At 40.9% G+C, this 20,856-nt stretch overlaps 1 protein-coding gene across 1 annotated transcript in view; it reads left to right on the top strand.

Moving 5' to 3' along the window:
• Nucleotides 1–11,021: 11,021 nt before the first annotated feature.
• Nucleotides 11,022–20,856, top strand: part of LOC149814953 (K(+) efflux antiporter 4-like) — a 45,472-nt gene continuing 35,637 nt past the window's right edge. The window contains exons 1-7 of the mRNA XM_089988388.1: nucleotides 11,022–11,310; nucleotides 13,697–13,740; nucleotides 15,810–15,877; nucleotides 16,025–16,103; nucleotides 16,253–16,314; nucleotides 16,399–16,474; nucleotides 16,644–16,718. Of these exons, the coding sequence (XP_089844514.1) occupies nucleotides 11,103–11,310; nucleotides 13,697–13,740; nucleotides 15,810–15,877; nucleotides 16,025–16,103; nucleotides 16,253–16,314; nucleotides 16,399–16,474; nucleotides 16,644–16,718 (612 nt within the window). The 5' untranslated portion in view covers nucleotides 11,022–11,102. The remainder of the gene's footprint in view (nucleotides 11,311–13,696; nucleotides 13,741–15,809; nucleotides 15,878–16,024; nucleotides 16,104–16,252; nucleotides 16,315–16,398; nucleotides 16,475–16,643; nucleotides 16,719–20,856) is intronic.

Here is a 20,856-nt window from a genome sequence, read left to right as displayed (position 1 = left end):
TCTTTTGACGCCTTTGCCCACCAGGCCACAACCACACTCTCGGCGCCATCGCCCTGTGTCTCCAGACGATCCCCTGTGCGGTTGTGTCTCCCTACAGTCCCACAACCACATGTGACTCCCGACGGTCTCCCACTGGCCACAACCACAAAGCTTCTCTCTACCCTTGTTTTGCAGGAATACATATGTCGAAATCAGTGATTTAGGGATGAGTTTATGGCAAGGTTTGGCTCCGCTTTGCCTCCACAGACCTTCAATGCTGATTTAATCTCTCGTTGAACAATCACACCTCTCTCTCTCTCTCTCTCTCTCTCTCTCTCTCTCTCTCTCTCCCCTCTGTGTGTTCTCTGACCATCGTCGGGCCCCATCGCTGGTGACCTATCTCGCCCACATTTGTGACCTCCCCCCCCCCCCCACACACACACACAATGCCTCCTTCACCAACCCTAGGTGCACCTCTACTACACTTATGCAATCCTCCTGAACCGACGGCCATTTTCTGACACCCTTAGAAGCCCTTTTCCTTAGCCCAGTGTAGTATCTCTCTCTCTTATGAAGCAGCAACACAAGGAGAAGAGGGCTTCTCAGCCTCTCTTCTCCTTTTCCTAGCAACCCTAACCTCCATCGACTGCGGGCCCTAACCTCCATCAGGTGTCCTGCATCCTCTCCCTTCGGCATTGTTTGACCGTCGTCAAATGCAAGAATGTAGCAGCAACACAGGAGCACCAGCAAGAAGATTATGATGCCCCTGCTTGGTCCAGCGGAATTGCTCTTCCTCTTCCCCTTTTTTTTGGATGTTATCTATCTCTTTCCCTATTTGGCAAAGGAGTGAGCATCCCATTTCTAGTGAGCATCTTCCTCTATCCCTTCCTCTTTCGTGATCGTCGGCCCCTTTTCGGACATGCATATCTCATCCCTCTACTTTTAGGCCCTATGCCCAACCAACCCTCTGCTCATCAACCATCATGTCCTCTCCTCTATCCAAGAGGCTTTGAATGACTGGGGGCTAGCTTTCGTCATGCATCGCCAAGGCGCTTCTGTTGCCCTCCCTTTCTGCCTCTTTTTCCTGGTGTTCTTTTCCCTTTTGAAGGTGTTCACTTTCTGTTTGGCCTCCGGCTCGCTTCTCCTTGGTGACATCTGATGTTTCTTGCGGGCCGTCAATGTTAAATTCCTTCATGCTTGCTCTATCGAAACCCTACTTGGGGCTCCTTTTTTCTATCGTCAGTCTTTTCGATCAGACGTCGTCCATGGCGGGCGGAAGGTTAAGTCATCTTGGCAGCGGTCTTTTTCCTGGAGTCTTTCTCGGTCTCTTCTTCCTTGGGCTAGGTCAGGGGATTGGTGGTGCGTCGGTTGTCTATCTCTCAATTTTTGAAAGTGTCGTGCATGCCTCCATTGTGCCTCGTCGGTCTAGTCCAGGCAACACCCGGTCTGCAGGCGCTCTTGTGTTGTTACCTCTTCTCCTTCCGACGGATGGGCTTCTTCGTGAGTTAAACACCCCCAGCGCAAAACCTTATTCTCGACTTGGGTAAAGATCAGCCAATTGCAGGATCCTTCATCTTCGTTCATGGCTTTCAAAATCGACTTTATTTAAGTGCCGACTATCTCATCATCGTCCGCTCTTATGTCATTCACAAGAAAGCATTCATGGCTCAACCATCTCGATCATGTTCATCTTGGTGGACCACTCGCCCTCAATGCCTGACTCGGGTCCTGCAACTCATTATTGGTTCCCCATCAATCTAGTGTTGCCGCTGTCTCTGAGGGTTCCTCTTCCGGTGATGATTGCAGCTAGGGGTGGCAAAACCTGACATGACTCGCCAACCCGCCTCTTAGGGGGGTTCGGGTTTGGCTTAAACTAACCCTTGTAATAAACGGGTCGACCCACCTAACCCGTTTATTAAACGGGTCGGGTTCATGTTAGGGGTATGCCAACCCCGGGTCAACCCGTTAACTCTAACCAGTCAACCCGTTTATATTATATATATATATATATATATATATATATATATATATATATATATATATATATATATATATGTTTATAACCCTGATAGATAGGGATATGATCAAAAATTTTGAAAAAGATGAGAGGGCACTATCATATTTTCACATGTAAAAGGCTAAAAGCATACAAAAGGAGCACACTTTTTTGAAAAAAAAAACCCAGAAGTTTCTCGATGAATCTTCTTTTGTGCTTTTTTTTCAGTTGATGAGAAACCGCCGGTGTCAGTTCGTTTGTCGAAAAAAGGAAAGTCGACGATGGTGCCCTGTTACCAAAGGGGTGTCAGAGCTGCTAGAGGTCGCTGGAGCAACCTCACTTGTTGTTGCAGCGGTGGAAGATCGAAAGAAGAAAAAGACCTCATATCGTCGAGCGATGAAGGTTTTTGAGCAACCAGCCCATGTGGCTTGCCGATTGGGTCACCAAAAATGCAGAAATAATGGCGACGGAAAAATACAGGTAATCCCCCCCCCCCCACCCCCCCCCCCCCACACACACCATTTTTTTGTTTTGTTATTTTCAAAGTTGCCGAATGTCAGCGATCTTTTGCAATGAAATTCCCAGAAGGGAGGTGGTCGGTTATAGGCAGTCCCCTAAGAAAAAAATCTTTGTTAATTCGAGAAATAAAAAAATTTTGTTTTTTCTTTCTGCCTTCTTTTTTTTTGTGTTGCCTTATGGTGTCTGATGCAGGCCCCCATTCGGGGTCTGTGTTCTTCTTCCACCTCTTCCTTTTTTTTCTTATTTCTTTTTAAGAACAGGGGTCGTCTGGTTTTAGTGACCCATTATATTTTTTTATTATTTTTTAAATATTTATCGAGGTCGCTCGATGTCGACAACCTTCTTTTAAAAGAAACAGATGAGAGAGAGGACGTCAGTTACTTACTGATGACTCAACCCACAACCTGTTTAATAAATGGGTCAACCCATAAACTGCAACCCGTGTAATTGGGTCGTGTCGACCCAACCTATTTATTAAACAAGTTAACTGTGTCGGGTCGGGTTACTCGTTTAATAAATGGGTCGTGTTCGTGTTTGCCACATCCAACCCGTTTAATAAACGGGTCGTGTTCGTGTTGAGGTATGCTGACCCGCCAACCCAACCCGATTGCCACCCCTAATTGCAGCTCTGGGATGCCGGCTATGTGCTCTGTGATTGCTGCGGGTAGTATGATTTCTTCCTATCGACTCAAGTACTATATTTCAACTTTTCCCTTTGCCGCTTCCCAATGTACTTTTAAGGCAAAAGTTAAGGCAGGTGGTTCCTTCGTGTTAGCTATGCCTAGACTCCAACATTCTATCCTTTGGTGGTTGTATTGGCTCCTTGATATTCGAGACCAGCGGCAACCATTGGCTAGACTGGTTCCCTTGATCGATGTCTCTGGGTCCTCGTGCCCGCGCAAGGTTTTCCAAGGTTCTTAGTTGACCCTTTGCTCGCCTATTGAGGCCTTGGCGTCCAGAGCTACTCTGGTCCAAGGCGGTTGCTCATCTCGAGCATATTCACAAAAGCTGACATTTATCATTTCATCTTCCTATGGGTCTGCATGCGACAATCATACGCCATGGCTTGGGAGCTCGCAGCCCTTCTTAAATGTTGTCTCATCTTCTCTTAGCTCTTTTCTGGAGTTCTCATTTATCCTAGGGGTCCACCCATTTGTGCTTTTGAGTCCAGGATTGGTATATGTGGTAGTTCATATAGCATGTATCCCGGTCCTTCCTCCCCCCGTACCTCTCCACCATGAGGCGACGAGCCGACTTTAGGGTGGGCTAGTGGGAATTTCGAGCCATCTTTGCCTCATTTTCGCCCATACAATCTGTCGTGGGATTAGTGGAGGCTCGAGAAGTGGGCGTCGCTGCAACCGATCCCTATGGTGAACCCCTTGCCTGAGGTTGATTGGCCTAGGGGGCCTTCAGTGGTCATCCATGCACCACAGTTTTCTCTCTGCCTCTCTGTAAAGGATGCATCATTGTTTTTGTCTGCGTTGATCAATGGTGATTCTAAGCTTGGGTCTTTCCCGCAGTCGAGGGTTCAAGTATCAGATGCTTCAGTTTCTACGTGGGTCTATTAGCAGCATCTTATTGGAGTCATGGTTCGGCCTTGATTCATCTGTATGCTCGTTGATGACCTCTCATCCTTGGTATCGTCTCTCAAAGATCGATGCAACGTCTCTCTGCTATGCCTGATTTCCAACAGTCCCGTCTGTCCCCTTCCATTCATCGTGGTTTGTTGGAATCTGTCTCCCTCTGTCGTTACCTCATTCACCAGGGAGTACGACTTCGATGGCCATGGGGGCTCTCCCATCTCGCCCTCTCCTTTGATCGTCACTATGTCTTCTCCGTGCAGTCCTCTCTCATCCTCAATGGGTATGTCCGTGGCCGAAGCAGCTCGACAACTCGATCGATCGTTACCCCACTTGTAGATCCAAAGCATCTATACTCTTATGCATGAGTCATTCACTGCTATCGCAGATGATTTGCCAATTGTGGTCATTGTTGATCCGCATATCCCAAACGTCACCACGCCTCTTCCTTTGGTCAGGGTCTATTCAACTCCTGGGCAGGGTGGTCTCTCTATCAGGGGATGCCGTCGACCCACGCATTCTCCCTCCTGCCAATTTGGGGTATCTCCTAGGCGGTCAGTATGAAACCTTACTACTTGGGGTTTTCCAGATTTCCAATTATAAATATTCTGTGTTAGAATATTTGAGGCATGAATTACCCCTCTAAGTGTCTATTTCTTGCGAGTTGGATCTGTTAAAAGCAACCTGATCTCATCGCTCTATGTGAGACAAAGATGGCGAACGTCTCACGCTCAGTCATTTCTGAAATTTGGCATGGTGCGAATTTTTTCTTCAAGATCGTGCTCCATTATGCGAGAGGTCTCCTCATCCTCGGGAAGCCTTCTCTAGGCTTACACCAACTAGACAAAGGCACATTTTTCATTTCCATCGCCCTTCCCCTTCAGGCCAAGCATGTGCCGACCATGGTCACCATGGTGTACGGTCCCCATTGACAGATCCGCTAGAAGGTGTTTTGGTCGGACCTGAATAGGGTCATTGAATCTTTTGGGGAGCAACATCTTATCATGGGTGATTTCAGCTGTCTGTTGTCTTCAAAGGACTCAAGCATTCCGGTTTCCTACTCGACTTCCATGATTGACTTCCAAAACTTTATTCAGATGCATTGGTTGTACCCCGTCCCCCATATCGGTGAAGCTTTCTCTTGGACCAATCGGTGATCTCGCCTGTGCTATCGTCTGCTCGATTGAGTGCTCGTATCCCTAGATCTGTTGGCCTCTCTTAATGACATCTCGTGTTGTCTTTTTTCTCTATCCGTCTCAGATCATAGTCAAATTGTTATCCGATAGGAGCATGGCTTCTCCAACTACAGAACCTCCAGATTTGAGCAATGGTGGCTTAAGGAGGCAGGCTTCGAGTTAATCATCATCAAGTCTTGGAGTAGACCTTGCTATGTGACCCGGGCGACATTCCAGTGCCTGGTTAAATTATTTCGCTTATCTTGCGACATCAAATCTTGTCTTATTTCCAATAACATAAGAAAAATTAAAAATCTGGGAGAATGAAAGCACGAACTTTCTTCTATTCATCAGTCTTTCTTGGCTATGACTTCCTGTCTGCATCCGATAGTGAAAGCCTCAATGTTAGATTGGTCGAGCTGACTCTGCTATTGCAATCTTAGCGACTGAAGGATGAGATTCGTTGGAAGCAGCGGTCTCGGTGATATGGCTTAAGGCAGGTGTCGAGAACACCAGGTTCTTCCATTTCTTTGCCTCTTATTGGCATAAGAAACAAGCCATCCAATCTATGTCCATCGAAGGTTTTTTCTACTGAGACGACCAAGTCCTCCCAGTTGTTACCAATTATTTTACTAACCTGTATTCCTGCAGTTACTTGGCAGGTGGTTCTATAGGTCCTGCATTAGTATTGTCCATGGATCGGGCTCTCTCCAAGTCGATGCAGGTGTCTTTCACTGAAGACGAAATCTTCTCAGTCGTGCGAGAGTCGTCTGGTTGGAAAGCTCTAGGATTTGATGGGTATCCTGTGGATTTCTTTCGCATATTCTGGCACTACGTTAAGAGTGACATTCTTAGTGTCTTTGCAGAGTTTCATCGCAACGGTCAATTGTCGATTCACTCTCACATGGCCATTGTTTCTCTCATTCCTAAGGATGCAGCCACATCAGACATCTCGCGGTTCTGCCCCCATATCCGTGTTAGGGGCTTTATACCGCATTATCGCCAAGGTCATGACAAATATAATGCGTTTAGTCGCTCTTAGGTTTTTTTTGGATGCACAGTTTGCCTTCATCCCTCATAGACGGGTGCAACATTCTTTCATTCTGGCCATAGAAGTGTTGCACTCTCTCAAGATCAGTAGGCGGCCTTTCTTCACTCTTAAGTTTGACTTCCATAAAGCCTATGACTCGGTTCATTGACCTTTTCTTTTCCACATGCTGACAAATTTTGGCTTTGGTAGGCGCTTTTCTAGCTGGGTGAGGGAGCTGGTTACCAATGCCCAGTCCCAAATTCAGATTAATGGGGTCCATGGCCAACAATTCAAACTTAGTCGTGGTCTTCAGCAAGGATACCCCTTGTCTCCTTTATTCTTTAACGCCGTTTCTGAAGGCCTTATGGTTTTTTCTAAGAGGGCAGTAAAGTGTGGTCTAATTGATTTCCTCGACATCCAGGAGTTCTCGAGTCATATCCTTACCTACGTCGATGACATGATTATTTTCGGCAGGGCCTCCATCCAACAAATGTTAAGATTCAAGCTTATCCTTCTTTTTTTCCTATTGATGTCAGGTTTATCTATGAACAATGAGAAGTGTTGTCTGTCTATGGTCAATGCAGCTATGTCTATACTGGCCATGGGCCAACAGATCTTCGGATGCGTTGTCTCAGAAAACTCTTTTTCTTACCTGAGTCTGCTGCTCCAGATCACACCTATCCCAACGACAACCTAGAACACAACTCTTCAAAGGATTCAGAACAAAATATCAGCCTGACAAGCTTTCTACCTTTCCATTGCTCATAGACTTACTCTCATCAAGCATATTTTAAATGTTATGCCAGAATTCTTTATGTCTATGTTTCTAATGCTTATGGGGGTTAGTAAGAAGCTTTCTTGGGTGATGGCGAACTTCCTTTGGTCTGGGCGATGTACCAACACCAAGCGCCACCTAGTGGGGTGAAAAACCCTAAGGCTTTCTTTGTATAGGGCGAGTTTGGGGGTCCTGGATTCCAGGTTGAGAAGTATGATGCTCGTCGTGAAGCAAAGCTGGCTTGCGCACCAACCAGGGTCCCCGTGTGCAAGCGTTCTTCTCGCTAAATATATATGGGACTATTGAATCATTGTTTGGTGGACACCGCGTGATTCGGCAAACTGTGTCGCAACTGCATCGTTCGTGGATCACAGCTTGGTATGATGTTATTTCAAATGATGGCAATGATGACCCACAATCCCAGTTCTTTGTCCGTGCCTTTGCGCCTAACAACTCTTTCCGCACTAAAGCCTGCTACCTCTCTCTCCTTCCTTCAGGAGTGGACCGGTTTCTTGCACGCCTTATTTGGGGCAAGGGACCAATTCCTCGCTCATGCTTCCTGTCATGACTTATCTTACATGAACGGGTGCAGACAGACAACTTCCTCAAATCAATCAGTTTCTATCTTTCGATTAGATGTGTGTTGTGCGAGGCGACAAGAGAATCAATGTTTCATCTTTTTGGGGAGTGCTCTGTTTTTCAAAACATCTTTAAGGTTACCTGAAATAAGTCGATTGTCAACGTGCGACATAAGTCGTTCGCTATCGACCTGTTGTAGGGCCCTCAACAAGTTTGCAGTTGCAATAAATGACAGATTATTTGGCGAACATGGCTTCTCTTGTCCTGGTGGGCTGTTTGGATGACACCCAATTTGGCAATTTTCAATAAATTAGTGAACTGTATTTTGACAGACGTGTATGCCATTCTGCGCATTAGCCTCCCAGATCTTCAACGCAATCTGCCACCCTGCCCCCCACCTAATCCAGGCTGAATCTCGTTGGTGAATTGTGTCTTTTGTTTTAAATTTTTGTTTTCTGGGCTTCTAAGCATGTATGAGGCCTTTTTTGTGTTTCCGGCGAGTTCAATGTTGGTTGAACTCTTTTCCTAATGTTCATGGTTATAGTTCTCTCTCTCTCAATTGAAGCCATGCTTACCTAACCTTCTCAGTGAACTCGATCCCTTGCCTTCTCTTGTCAGCCGAAACGTGTCTGGTAGCTAAAGATGGGGGCAAGTAAACCCTTATTCTCCCAAGAAACTACGACTAAGGTGAGTTTCAATATCATTTACCTTCCACCCATCTTTGGGTTTGCTTATTCGGAGCTCTTTTGTGTCTCTCATCTACTCCTCGAGCAAGAGCTTCCCATTTGATTCCTTTCAAATCATCAGAAGCTTCAGATTCTTGATTTTTTAGTTGAAACGGTCACTTGGATGCCCTTAAATTCAAAAATCCCCTTGTGGGTAGCTTCTAGATTGTACCTCAAATGGTTTTTGCGTTAAACCCTCATCTGGGTGTCTCCAAAATGGTGAGGATGCCACTTCTATCGCTCTTGGGCCATATTTCGACATGATTTTTTGGTTTCTCATTGATTGTGTGCCTTTCTTCAGTGATTGCATTAGAGGGCTGTTTTTTGTTTTCAAGAGGCACCCGCTTAAGCTTTCCCTCGACTAGGGTCCATGCCTTTACTACCATTGCCATATGCCTAGAGGATCAACCAATGGAAGTAGAAGATGAAATGCGGAACCGTGGGCGTGTTTCGATGGTACCCAATAACGAAAAATTGGATTTTATCAATCAGATATCATCCACTATAAGAAGTCGTGGGTGGGATTTCAATTTATCTGACGAAATCACACACGAACTATGAGTTTTTTCTTTTCAGTAAAACAGTTGTGAAGGAAGGTGAAGTTGGACCCCACGTCCAGGTGAGGCCAAAAATTAGGCACAGAGCCAAACTAATTCATGGAAGTTTCAAAACTACCATAATAGCCTGCCAAATACCTAATTGGAGTTGGTAATATCCTGAATCCCAACTCCATGTTTTGGCAAAACATAAAAACCGTATTTTGCACCCCCAATGCAAGGATCCCAAACACCGCCTTACCTAATTCCCCAACACCCTTGCTGTGTGCATGCATGTGGCAATAATCTAATGCCAGCTTTGTTATTCTCCATGGCATTGAGAAGGAACCAATCACCACTTTTCTTAAAAGTCACTCCTTAGAAACTTAGAAATCATACCAAAACACCAAGAAGGCTTTCGAGTCTAGGAAATAGGCCATGACCCCTTACCATTAGGGGTGGCAATCGGGTCGGGTTGGCGGGTCGACCCGGCGGGTTGGCGGGTCAGCATACCTCAACCCGAACCCGACCCGTTTAATAAACAGGTCGGCTGTGGCAAACACGAACCCGTCCCATTTATTAAACGGACACGACCTGCCAACCTGTTTAATAAACGGGTTGGGTCGGGTAAACGGGTTGGCGGGTCGACTCACCCACCTAACCCGTTTATTAAATGGGTCAGCCCGGTTGGCGGGTTGGCATACCCCTAACATGAACCCGACTCGTTTAATAAACGGGTTAGGAGGATCGACCCGTTTATTAAAGGGGTTAGTTTAAGCCAAACCCAAACCCGCCTAAGAGGCGCGGGTCGGGTCAGGTTTTGCCACCCCTACTTACCATCACGTCATGCACACTTGGTGCCTTCCAACGGTCTACATCACCAGCTCTTCTTTAACTCATCAAAGCTAATTGGGCAATTCCAAAGCACATGAGAGTTGTTTTGCCAATTTTATCATTAAAAGAATGTGGGCAATGGCTAAAGTTGAATCTGACTAATAATTAGATTAGAACTCGGTATTGAGTTTTGCATCTGAATCAAACTCCAATTATAAATAAATTTCGAACCTGAATTTACATGTAAATGTGGGATTATAAAGTGGTTGGATATGGGTTCAGTTTTAGCTATTTTCTATCCAACTCTAGATCAGAATCCAAATTGCATTATGTTAGATCTGATTAGGTTGGACCTGGTAATATCTAGATCCGGGCCGAGTCCGGCCAATTTATATCCTTACAAATAAGCAAGCCCCCAAACATAAATTTGTAATGTTTTACTCCTGTTTTGCATCAATAACTGGCCTTGAATATCTTGATCCTCCGGTTGGCAATGAGGTTACCAATTTGTCTTTGTAATGAGCCCCTTTCTTCATAAAAATATAAGATTATAGTCAATCAATAATCAATTGCAACTGTGCCAATAACAATATGAACACTAGGACCACGAATGGCTTAGTTGGTAAGCTGCAATTTAGCACAAAACTGGCTGCTTTTGTATTGATTGCTTACTAGAAACACAAAGAAAACCACTAGAAATTACATAGATAATGTGTTAAAAAAAAATCAAAACATCGTATATTGGTCAAAACATACTAGAAATTACATCGTAGATAATGTGTTAAAAAAAAATCAAAACATTGGTCTTGGTCAAGTTGGCCAAGTGCACCCACATCACCTATATTTGACAAACCCAGATCCCCTCAAGATTCAATAGGCAGAACCAAGCCAACAAAAATTAAAACAACATAAGTGGGTCAACGATGTAAACATCGTATGGTATGGTATCGTATCGTACGACAATCATAGTCAAAAGAATAATCTAAAGCTCAATGAACATGGTTCGGATCTTGTGATCAAGTTTGCATCGACCAAGGTCCAAACTAACCAAACATTTGTACAAGCAGCAAAGTCAATGCAGGAATTGGTCCCAAGACGGCCCAAAGCAAAGACCAAGTCAAAAAATGAGTCAAGAACCAACCTGAGAGGCGGAAGTGACACGCGACGAATGGCAATTATGATATTTCCAAAATTTTGGCAGCCTTTTCTCGTAATTTCCCGTAAGCTGAGCAAAACATTACCTGTTTCCCGAATCTGTCCCTCTATAAATACCGCACTGGATCTCTTCCACCCTCCCTTTACTTAAGCCACTAACTCCTCCCCTTGGATGGCCGGAAACCACCACCGTCTCCGCCCGTCTCCGCCTCCCTCAAGATGAGGTGCTCTCTTTCTGTTTCTCTCTCCTTTATCCTCGTCTTCCTCCTCCTTTCCTTCTCTTCCACGTCTGCCTCCGTCCGCCGCTCTTTCGCCGTCGAGGATCAGCCGGACGCCGGGAGCAACGCCACAGCGAAGGAGGACAGCTTCGCGGATATCATCGATCGAGCCCTAGAGAAGGAATTCGCAGAGAATGATCCGCCCGGTGGTAAGCGTGGATCCGATCTCCGACGCAGCTCTGTTCGATCTCTGGCTTTCTGTTTCGCTCGTTTTTGCTCTTTGATTATTCAATGTGTAGACGTGCAACGGGTGTCTAGTGCTGGTGCTTTTTCTGTGTTTGAACTGAGACGTTCTGTAGAGCGTTTGGAAGGGTTTTTGAGGGGTTATGCTCTCTGGATCCGGGGGATTTCGAGTGAATTCAAGTTTTTGGAATGTGGAGTCGGAAATTCCTCTTCGTTACTTATTTTTGAGTGAATTTTTGAGATTGTTATGTAAATCGTAAAATTCGATTTTTTTTTGTTCCAGTCACATTTGATAGAAATGGTAATACTTGTGTTTGATGTACACTAGTTTTTAGGATCAAGGAAACATTCCGACCTTATTATAGTGCCAAAATCAAAGGAGGAAACTTGAGTTGCTCTCTTGGTTTCTTTGTTAGGTTTATGGATGGATTAGAACGACATTTTGTTCTCTAGATGGAAAATTTGGCTGTGTTATTTTCACACAGAATTCTCGATGTTGATCAGCAACTGGTAATTCACATTTGTTAGAGGAATTAACTTGGGAAACCGGATAGGAAGATAGAGATTAAGAAGGTGAAAGTTGTTGAATGGAAGCATTAGTTAGAGGTGTGAAATTTTCAGGTGGATTTAGGAAGGAAAAAATTGAGTCGGTGGACTTTTACTGGGTGTAGAAGGTTGATTTTTGTGACAAAATCTTGATTGAATTACCAGACTTGTTTTCAGTTGTCTGACCCAACTTTTGTCATTGTCTGCACCTGTTGACCATCCTTCAGGTTGTTATAGGTAGGAGTCACGCTTTTTTTTCATCAACCATTTGTTCCACATGGAAGTCCTCTTTTCCTATGTGCTTCATTCCTTGTGGCATTGCTTTATTGAGAAACAGAAAAGCTATCTAAGTTTTCTGTTAGTATGATTATTTCAATATTCAGATGTTTCGGTTCATCTTTCATTTGCTACTTTTCATTTTTCAGTTATTTTTTGAACGTTTATGCCTGCTCCTCAAATATCATATCTGAATATTTCATTGTTGAGTTCGGACATATTGCATATGGCATCCGGCTTAGTTAAATCTGGTCCTTGCTCAAGCTTTACGGGACAAAATGAGCTTAACTTGGGCTGAGTCTTTCCCCATGCTTGATAAACCTGAATGTTTCAATCTGAACTCAACCTGATGCATGCCCCTACCTGAACTAGTGCATATTGCTTAAAACTGAAGATCTAACAATCTATTCTACCAGGATGAAACTTATTGGGAATATGTAATAAAGACTCAGGTATCTGAAGAGTGAAACTCATATTTTAGACTGTTCCTCACCTGCACATGTTATATTATACGTAATGAATGCTAGTGCACCCCCACGTATTTTTTTCTGTAAGAAAAAGTTTCATACACATTGTTCTATAATATTAATGATAGTACATAAAGGGTATGCACTTCAGGAGTCTTAATAGTTCCACTGAGTTGAGCATGGTTACTGCACCCACATTTTAAGGCATATATCATTTAAATGTGTGTTCAATATCAAATGTTTTTACTATAGCACCAACTTTTTTATTTACTGTTATCGTGAGAAATGAAAAAAAGCTTCACTGAAAGAATTTTTCATGAGAATTTTAAAAAACCATTAAATTGAGTTTCTATAATTATTGCAACATATTGTAAGAATAATGAGTCATGTTATTTTAAAATATCATGAGAAAACATTCTATTTTTATAAAATTGTAAACTTTTTTTTTTAAATAAATTGCAATATTTTTGGGGAACCCCGCTGCTTTTTCTGTTCTATTTCAAATTGCCTTGCAAGTATCATTCTAATACTGATATTGATTATTAGGATTTCTGCACTGTAGCTTATTTCTGTCATAGGGTTTTTGTTGCTTGTAGCATAAAAGACACATCTTGTACTTTCTTCATTTCAAGGTTTTTCCTTGCCAAAGGTTGCAATAACCTCATCCATGTCAACTGTTGTTTTTCTAAGTATATATGGAGTGGAGGCTGTTATGCAATATGAATTCATTCTTATTTCATGCTCTAGGGCATTAAATATGCTTCATAAGAATCATGGACAAGTTAATATAGTCCTTGTTGCTGTTGTCATCACCACAACAACCACTATCATCATGACCATCATCATCATCAGCACATTGCTGTTATTGTTCTTATTATTACTATTACAACTACCACTAGTTTTTCTATTATTATGATTGTAAGGGGCTGGCTGTTTTCATATGTTGAAATAAGTTTAAGGTTGATGATTTTCTGTTCCTAATTTATTGAGGTTAGCAATTCTCTCTTTATTTATTTTCTTCCATTGGCTAACAATGCACTGGCTGTTTTGGTGCATGTGCCAGAAACAGATGCCGGTAGCTTCAACAACACAGTGGCTGAACAACAGGTGATAAGTGAATTCTTCAAAGATGGATCATTATTTATTCATGCATGTGCATGTCTTATGAGATATCATATGATCATGTTAGTTGAGAACTCGTTAGTGATTGAAGGATGAATCAGGTGTAATGATACACATATCCATGAATTCTTGATTGTTAATGAGTGAATGATGTTGTTTTTTACCCCAAAGACTAGTTTGTATTAATGATGTCCAAAGGGTGCAACCGTTTTTTATATGTACATCTGTATGATGCTTAAGACATATTTTGTATATAATTGTTAAAATGATGTTTCTGTGACAGGCTACAAATGAAAATAGCCTTGTGAGATAATTATGGTTTATACGCTCCTGTATTTGCTCTTCTTGAAGTTTTACTGATCCAATATGAACATTAATTATTGTATGTATTTAGGTTTCTAGATCTGACTTCAAAAAAAAAGACAACAAATTGATCATGAGGAAGTGACTATACTTTTCAATATTATCTGGTATAGTGATTATTTGAATGAATATGCATGATTTGCCATCAATGATAAGTTAGCCAACTATAATCTATATTCAGCATCTTGAATGCTATCTCATGATTGAGATATCAGCAAGTTATGTTAATTGTATGTTTGTGTGTTACCACAGGAAAGGTACTATCTGTCTTCTGTCTAATATATGAATCTGTTGTACGCTTCTTTACTCAATCAGTAACAAAAATCAGGGACAAAGATGCCAAGGATGTGGTAGCACTTTATTGCCTTATTTCATTCTGTTCTCTCTGTTGGGATTATTCACTGGCTATAGTATTGATGCCATGTCAACCTCCTTGAAGTTGATGCAATTTTAAAATCTAAAAAGAATTGGCTTGTTAAGAAAAGAAAGAGACAAATATGCTTTTCATCTAAAGTTGAAAAAATACTTTTCGTCTTGCGGACAATTTTTTAGGTAATCAATTTAATCTATAACTTCTTAAACTCAAGTTTGAAAGTTGTAAAGAGGTCCTTTTGTTCATTCCTTTCACATCCTTCTTTTTTCACCAAAGTTCTTCTGTCATTGTCTGTGCTTCCAACATTTTGTTTTGAGGGCCCTATCATTGACGAGGCCCATTGATTGGGCTTTATCCCAGTGGAAATTTCTTACTCAGGAAGAGGTCATGAAATACCTGGACAATGCAATGCAAAGTTGGAATACCATTAAAAAAAAAAAGAATAACAGTTGCAAGACCATAAAAAGCAACAAACATTATTAGTTAATATTGCTTCACAAAGGCTCTTATGATCAGCTTGCTATGATAGACCAGACAACTCTTAATCAATGATAGGCCATACATACTTAGCTGGCTTAGGCAATGATAGCAATTGTTTGGGACTACGTGATTGCTGGCAGATGTCATTTTGCTGAACTTTATCATTTCTTGTCCATCATAAGTCTTCATTTTACTCTGAATCCCAGGTGAAAAGCTGATGATTGGAGCATATTAGGTTCTAGTGTGACAAATTCTACTTGATTCTTTTTGAGCCAAGGACAAGTCCTGTATCGTTGTTGCAGGAGATGTTACTACAATCAAACCGTCACATTGTGAAGTGCTTTAATCAAGAGACTCTTCAACTCAAAAAACTGTTAGATGCTAACTTTGCAGAAAATGAAATGATACCAAATTTTACAGCTATGATTGTCATTTTGAGCATTCATTCTCACACTTGTGAAAATGCTGATTGACCACTACTACGTCATGGCTTTAGGTGTTATAGATATCACAGGCTGCATTCAAGTAAGAGTTTCTTGTATCCAAAACCGTGAAAATGGTGGCTACAATTTGTATGTCAGACTCAGAACAATCCTCTTGTTGCATGGATTGTATAAGATGGCTCATTTCTTGCTTTGTGCTTCCATTTGTTACATTTATATCCAGTTGTCCTTGTGCTAAAAGCATACTTGCTTGTGTTGCAAATGCTGTACATGCCTCTTTTGCCATGTATTTGGAAGAAATCTTTTTATTGTTAACCAAACATGTAATTCTAGCTCCATTTGTTGCATCTAGTTGCTATATCTCAACTTTTCTTATTATTTATGTACGTTTTCAGGCGGTTCTAGAAACTGTTGCCCGAGTTACTCGTGACAAACCCAAGAAAAACGAGACCAAAGAAGAGAAGTAATAGTCCCCTTTTCTAGTTCCAAAATGGTTTTCTTTTTTCTTTTGTAAATTTTATGTTAGAAATCTAATCTTATTGATGAAAACAGCAATTCTGTTTGGGAGTCATACACTGGGTGTATTTTAACTCCTTCCGAAATTGACCAGGTCATTTCAACTTCATGATGTTTTCAACTTAGATAATGAGAACAGAGCAGATGATATGCCGACTTTAATAGACAGCAAGGTTTTCTTCAGTTAACTTTCTTGCTTCCATCCATTTTGTCTTAGCAATACTGTACTTGATATCTCTCCATCTCATTTTGTTTATAATATCTTGTTCTAGTAATATCTTATCATGAGAAGTCAATGTAAGTTCTTTTGAATGCATTTCAGGACAATGTGTTTATTATATCAAAGCCCAAGTCAAAGTATCCTGTTCTGCAGCTGGACCTAAGGTGTGAGTTTCTAATGGTCATACACAAGAGCCTGATGGTTACAATAGAGTGTTGACTGCTACTTACTGCTTTAATGCCTTTCAGGTTGATATCAGATCTGGTAGTTGTCATTGTATCTGCAGCATGTGGTGGCATTGCATTTGCTTGTGCTGGACAACCGGTCAGAACATCGGCACCTGAATTTAAATTCATGATGAATGTTTGAACAGAATGGTTTTTGATGCATTTGTTATCAATTTCTTAGCACATTTTAATTCTAGTTCTTGAATGTGTAACTCCCTACAGTGGAATTTATCCTTTTTCCTCTTTTTTTTTTTTTAAAATTTCAGGTTATTACTGGATATTTGCTGGCAGGATCCGCCATTGGGCCTGGAGGGCTAAGCTTCGTAAGCGAAATGGTGCAGGTAGGTCTCTATCATTGTTGAATCTACACATATATGTGACCTTCATGGAACTTTTTTGTCTTGAAATTAGTTTGAGTTGATTGGTTTGACTAAATTCACTGGAATTTGAAAATCTGTGAGTAAAATATCTTGCTAAGAAAAGTATATTCATGGAAATATGTGCTGAAAGTAGAAGCATATTGACTGATTGATATAGGTCTATATCATTTTTTATTTGTTAAAGTGGCTGCTGAAAATACATTAATAAGTAAATCTGCACAGAGGTGATGAGAGGTCTCAATGAACTTAGACGATTCCATGCTGTAGTTTGATCTCTTTTAAGTGTCTCTGTTTCATTGTCATTTAAATATTTTCAACTTGCTTTTTTGGGCTTGTTGAAACATACTGATTACTATTAAAATTTTCAATAGCTGGTAGGCGTAAAACCAAGTCAAATGAGGTCATGGAATACCAAGATAAATAAGCAGGTTACATGTGTGAAGGCACTGGAAAGGATCTATTATTAGTATGAATAGAAACAAATTCATACCTCATAGGTCCTGATCCAGCATTTATTAACTGAAATATATTATTGATGTTCAGATCCAGATTCTTTTTTATCATAAAGCAGAGAGGTTCCTGTTGCGGAGCTGATTTTGGTCAAATTACATGTGTGATAGTTTCAAAACTTTGCACACTTGTTTTAGACATACTAAACTCAATTCTCCCTGAATGTGAGCATTTCTGGACTCTCGAATGAAGTGCTATCATCATCCGATTGAGACTGGAAATTCTGCACTCTGCTCACTATAAAATTTGCAGAATTTGATCTCTGTTGCTCGTTCAGTTTGAAGGCTTTCCAGTTTCTGGATAGGGCTGAATTTTTTCCCCGGAGCAAGATTAGAATGTGTAGATAGTGATAGCTATTGAAAGTCTATGTAATATAGTGTAGTATATGTTAAAATGTAAAACTGTACATATATATATATAATAATATTATATATATATATATATAAATACAATTTTCATTTCTTTCTTTTCTGTAATTTTTTTCCTTTATTTTTATTTTTGTCTTTATGTCATCTAGTTCAGTTTGAACTAGAATGATGGTTGCTAGTCAAGTCCTGTCCAGACTTGACTAGCAATAGAGCTGTTGGACTGACACATTCCAACAGCTCTAAATAGAGCTGTTGGACTGTGTCCAACAGCTCTATTGAGCCCTCTTTCAGATGTGTATATAAAGGGGTGCAGCCCCTCTTGTATTTTATTCCAATGCTTCTTAAGCAATTGGTTTTTCATATCAATAAAGAATACATTTTTATTTTTATTTTGTTTTCAGTTATACCCTTTTTAAGGGTTATGCTTTAGTGTCATTCTTGACACTTGCCCTTGTGAATCTAAGCTCGTGTTTCGAAGATCCCCATTTCATTTCAGTATAAAGTTATGTAAAGTACCTTTATTAGGCCTTTATGTACAACCCTATAATAAAAGGGTATACTAGCCTTTTTAGGCTTTTTGTTTTGAAGTCTCAAGGGGGTCAACCCTTTTAATGTGTAGAAGGCTCCTCGTTCAATATATTGAACATACAAACATTGGTTTCTCTGTCTCTTTTGTTGAGTCTCCTTTAACCCTAATCTCTCTATTTCTTTTTCTATTGGATTTCTAACATGGTATTAGAGCCTATGGACGAACAGTTAGGTGGTTCTTTATTGGTTGGCAGTGAAGTGATGGGTAGTGGGCAAATTCAGAGACTAGAGCAGGTACAACAGGAGATTCAACATCAGATCCAGCAATTGCAGCTTCTTGCTCAGTTAGCGACTCAACCATTGGCCCTTCTACCTCTGTCATTCGTGCCTCCTCCTCTGATACTGCTTTCTCGGGTATCTCCGATCTTTCCTGTGGTTGGTCAATAGACTCTAGTGCTTCATATCATATGACCCCTCATGAGTCTATCTTAACCAACGGTCGTCGCTGTAGTAGCATTTTTCGTACTGTACATGGTTCTTTTATGTCTGTCTTCAAAGTAGGTTCAATTACTTGTGACTCTTATTCTAATAGTAAAATTAATCTTTCTTAAGTTTATCATATTTCATCTCTTGCTATGAACCTTACTTCTGTGGGTCAAATTACCAAACTTAACTGTAACTTCTCTTATGTTGGTTGTGTTGTGCGGGATCAGTTGTCAGAGAAGAAAATTGGGATTGACTATAGGAAAGGAGATCTATACTACCTGGATTGGATCGATATGAGAAAGTAGAAGGAAGTTAAAATCGGATATGGAGCTTTAGTTTTAGATGAATTTGTTTTGTGGCACCAGAGACTGGGGCACATTTCCATCTCTAGGTTGCAAAGTTTAGTGTCAAGAACTTTTGAAAAATCGAAGCTAGTTATGTCAAATCATGTTAAAGATTGTGTGAGTTGTAAATTGGCCAACAGTCATGCTCTACCATTTAAGTCTAGTGATAGGGAGTCAGAAAGTCCTTTTGATCTGGTTATTCAGATGTATGGGGCCTTTCTCCTATTATGTCAAAAGGAGGATCATCCTATTTTATGACTTTCATAGATGATTGTACAAGGTTTATTTGGATATACTTTATGAAAAATAGAAGTGATCTTTTTGAAAATTTTAAGTGCTTTTGTGCCATGGTTGAAAGTCAATTTGCAGATAAGATTAAAACTTTGCGTACTGACTCTGGTGGTGAATACATTAGTTATGTCTTTGAAAAAAATCTTACAAGAGAGAGGCGTGGTTCACTAAAAGTCCTCTGCGTACACTTCTGAGCAAAATGGTGTAGCTGAGAGGAAAAACAGACATATCTTGGAACCAACAAGAGCTCTTCTGTTTGGAGGACAAATAACTAAAGTGTTTTGGGCAGATGCAATTTAATTGAGCATTTATCAGATAAATCTGGAGTACATAAAGGCATATCTCACTTTCAGAAACGGTATGGAAAAGTTTCAAACTATAATATATTGAAGGTGTTTGGTTGTGTATGCATTATTTTGCTAGCTAAGTTATCTTCTAAAGCTGTCAAATGTTGCTTTCTTGGTTTTTTCGAGGGCCAAAAAAGATAAAGTGCTATGATCCGGTTGGAAAGAAAGTGTGGAGACACATTGTGTTTAAGGAAAATGTGCTATATTTTAGTCAGTTTGGAGCAAAGTCAGAAGATGAGTTTGACTTGTCCGTTTTGGTTCCTTTTGAATAAAGGGAAGATGGGAGAGAGAGGATGGAGAGTCAAGGGAAACAAGTTCTAGTTCTATGAGATAGGTTTGGTCAGACCTACTCAAGGAGACATAAGGTGTGATTGAAATTCCATTTTTAGATCAAGTAGAAGAGCAAGGAAGTGAATGGGCCAATCTTGATCTCATTTCTGCGACAAGTGATCCTGCATAACAACAAAATCTAGATTTTTGATCCTCTTCTTCTGGTCGGGTACGTAAAAGTCTTGGATTCTTTGTACTTCTGTCTCGTTTTGTGTCATGAGTCTTTTGCACCTTATCATCGTGCTTTCTTAGCCTTAATCCATTCCTATGTTGAGCCTTAGTCCTATGTAGAAGCAGCAGGAAATGAAGAGTGACAAAGAGTCATGGTTGATGAAATGAATGCAGTTGAAAGAATGCAGACATATGATCTAGTAAAACTCTCTAAAAAAAAATATTATGACAAAGGCAGATGGGTCTGTAGAGAGATATAAAGTCAGATTGGTAGCTAAGGGCTATAATCAACGTTTTGGAATTGATTTTGCAGAAACTTTTGCTCTTGTGGCTCACATAACCACAATTCGTACATTGCTAGCAATAACAACCATGCAACAATGGGACCTTTGGTAGTTAGATGTCAAGAATGCATTCTTGAATGGAAATTTACAAGAGGAAGTGTATATGAAATTATCACAAGGATACTCAGATCCTGAAGGCAGTGTGTAGGCTTCACAACGCTCTATATGGTCTCAAACATGCACCTCGCGCTTTGTTTGTGAAGTTCAGTTCAACAGTGAGGTTACTTGGTTTTGAGCATAACCACCATAATTCTGCCTTGTTTGTGTCTTCCTCTCCTCTTGGAAGGTGTATATTGCTTCTTTGTGTAGATGATATGATTTTCACTGTGAATGACATAAAGAAGATCGAAGCGACAAGAAAGAAACTGGCCAATATGTTC

The sequence above is a fragment of the Nuphar pumila genome, chromosome 15, assembly GCF_984573655.1.
Source record: "Nuphar pumila chromosome 15, dmNupPumi1.hap1.1, whole genome shotgun sequence".
NCBI lineage: Eukaryota > Viridiplantae > Streptophyta > Magnoliopsida > Nymphaeales > Nymphaeaceae > Nuphar > Nuphar pumila.
Note: the sequence above shows the minus strand (reverse complement) of the source record. Positions and strands in the feature narration are given on the sequence as shown.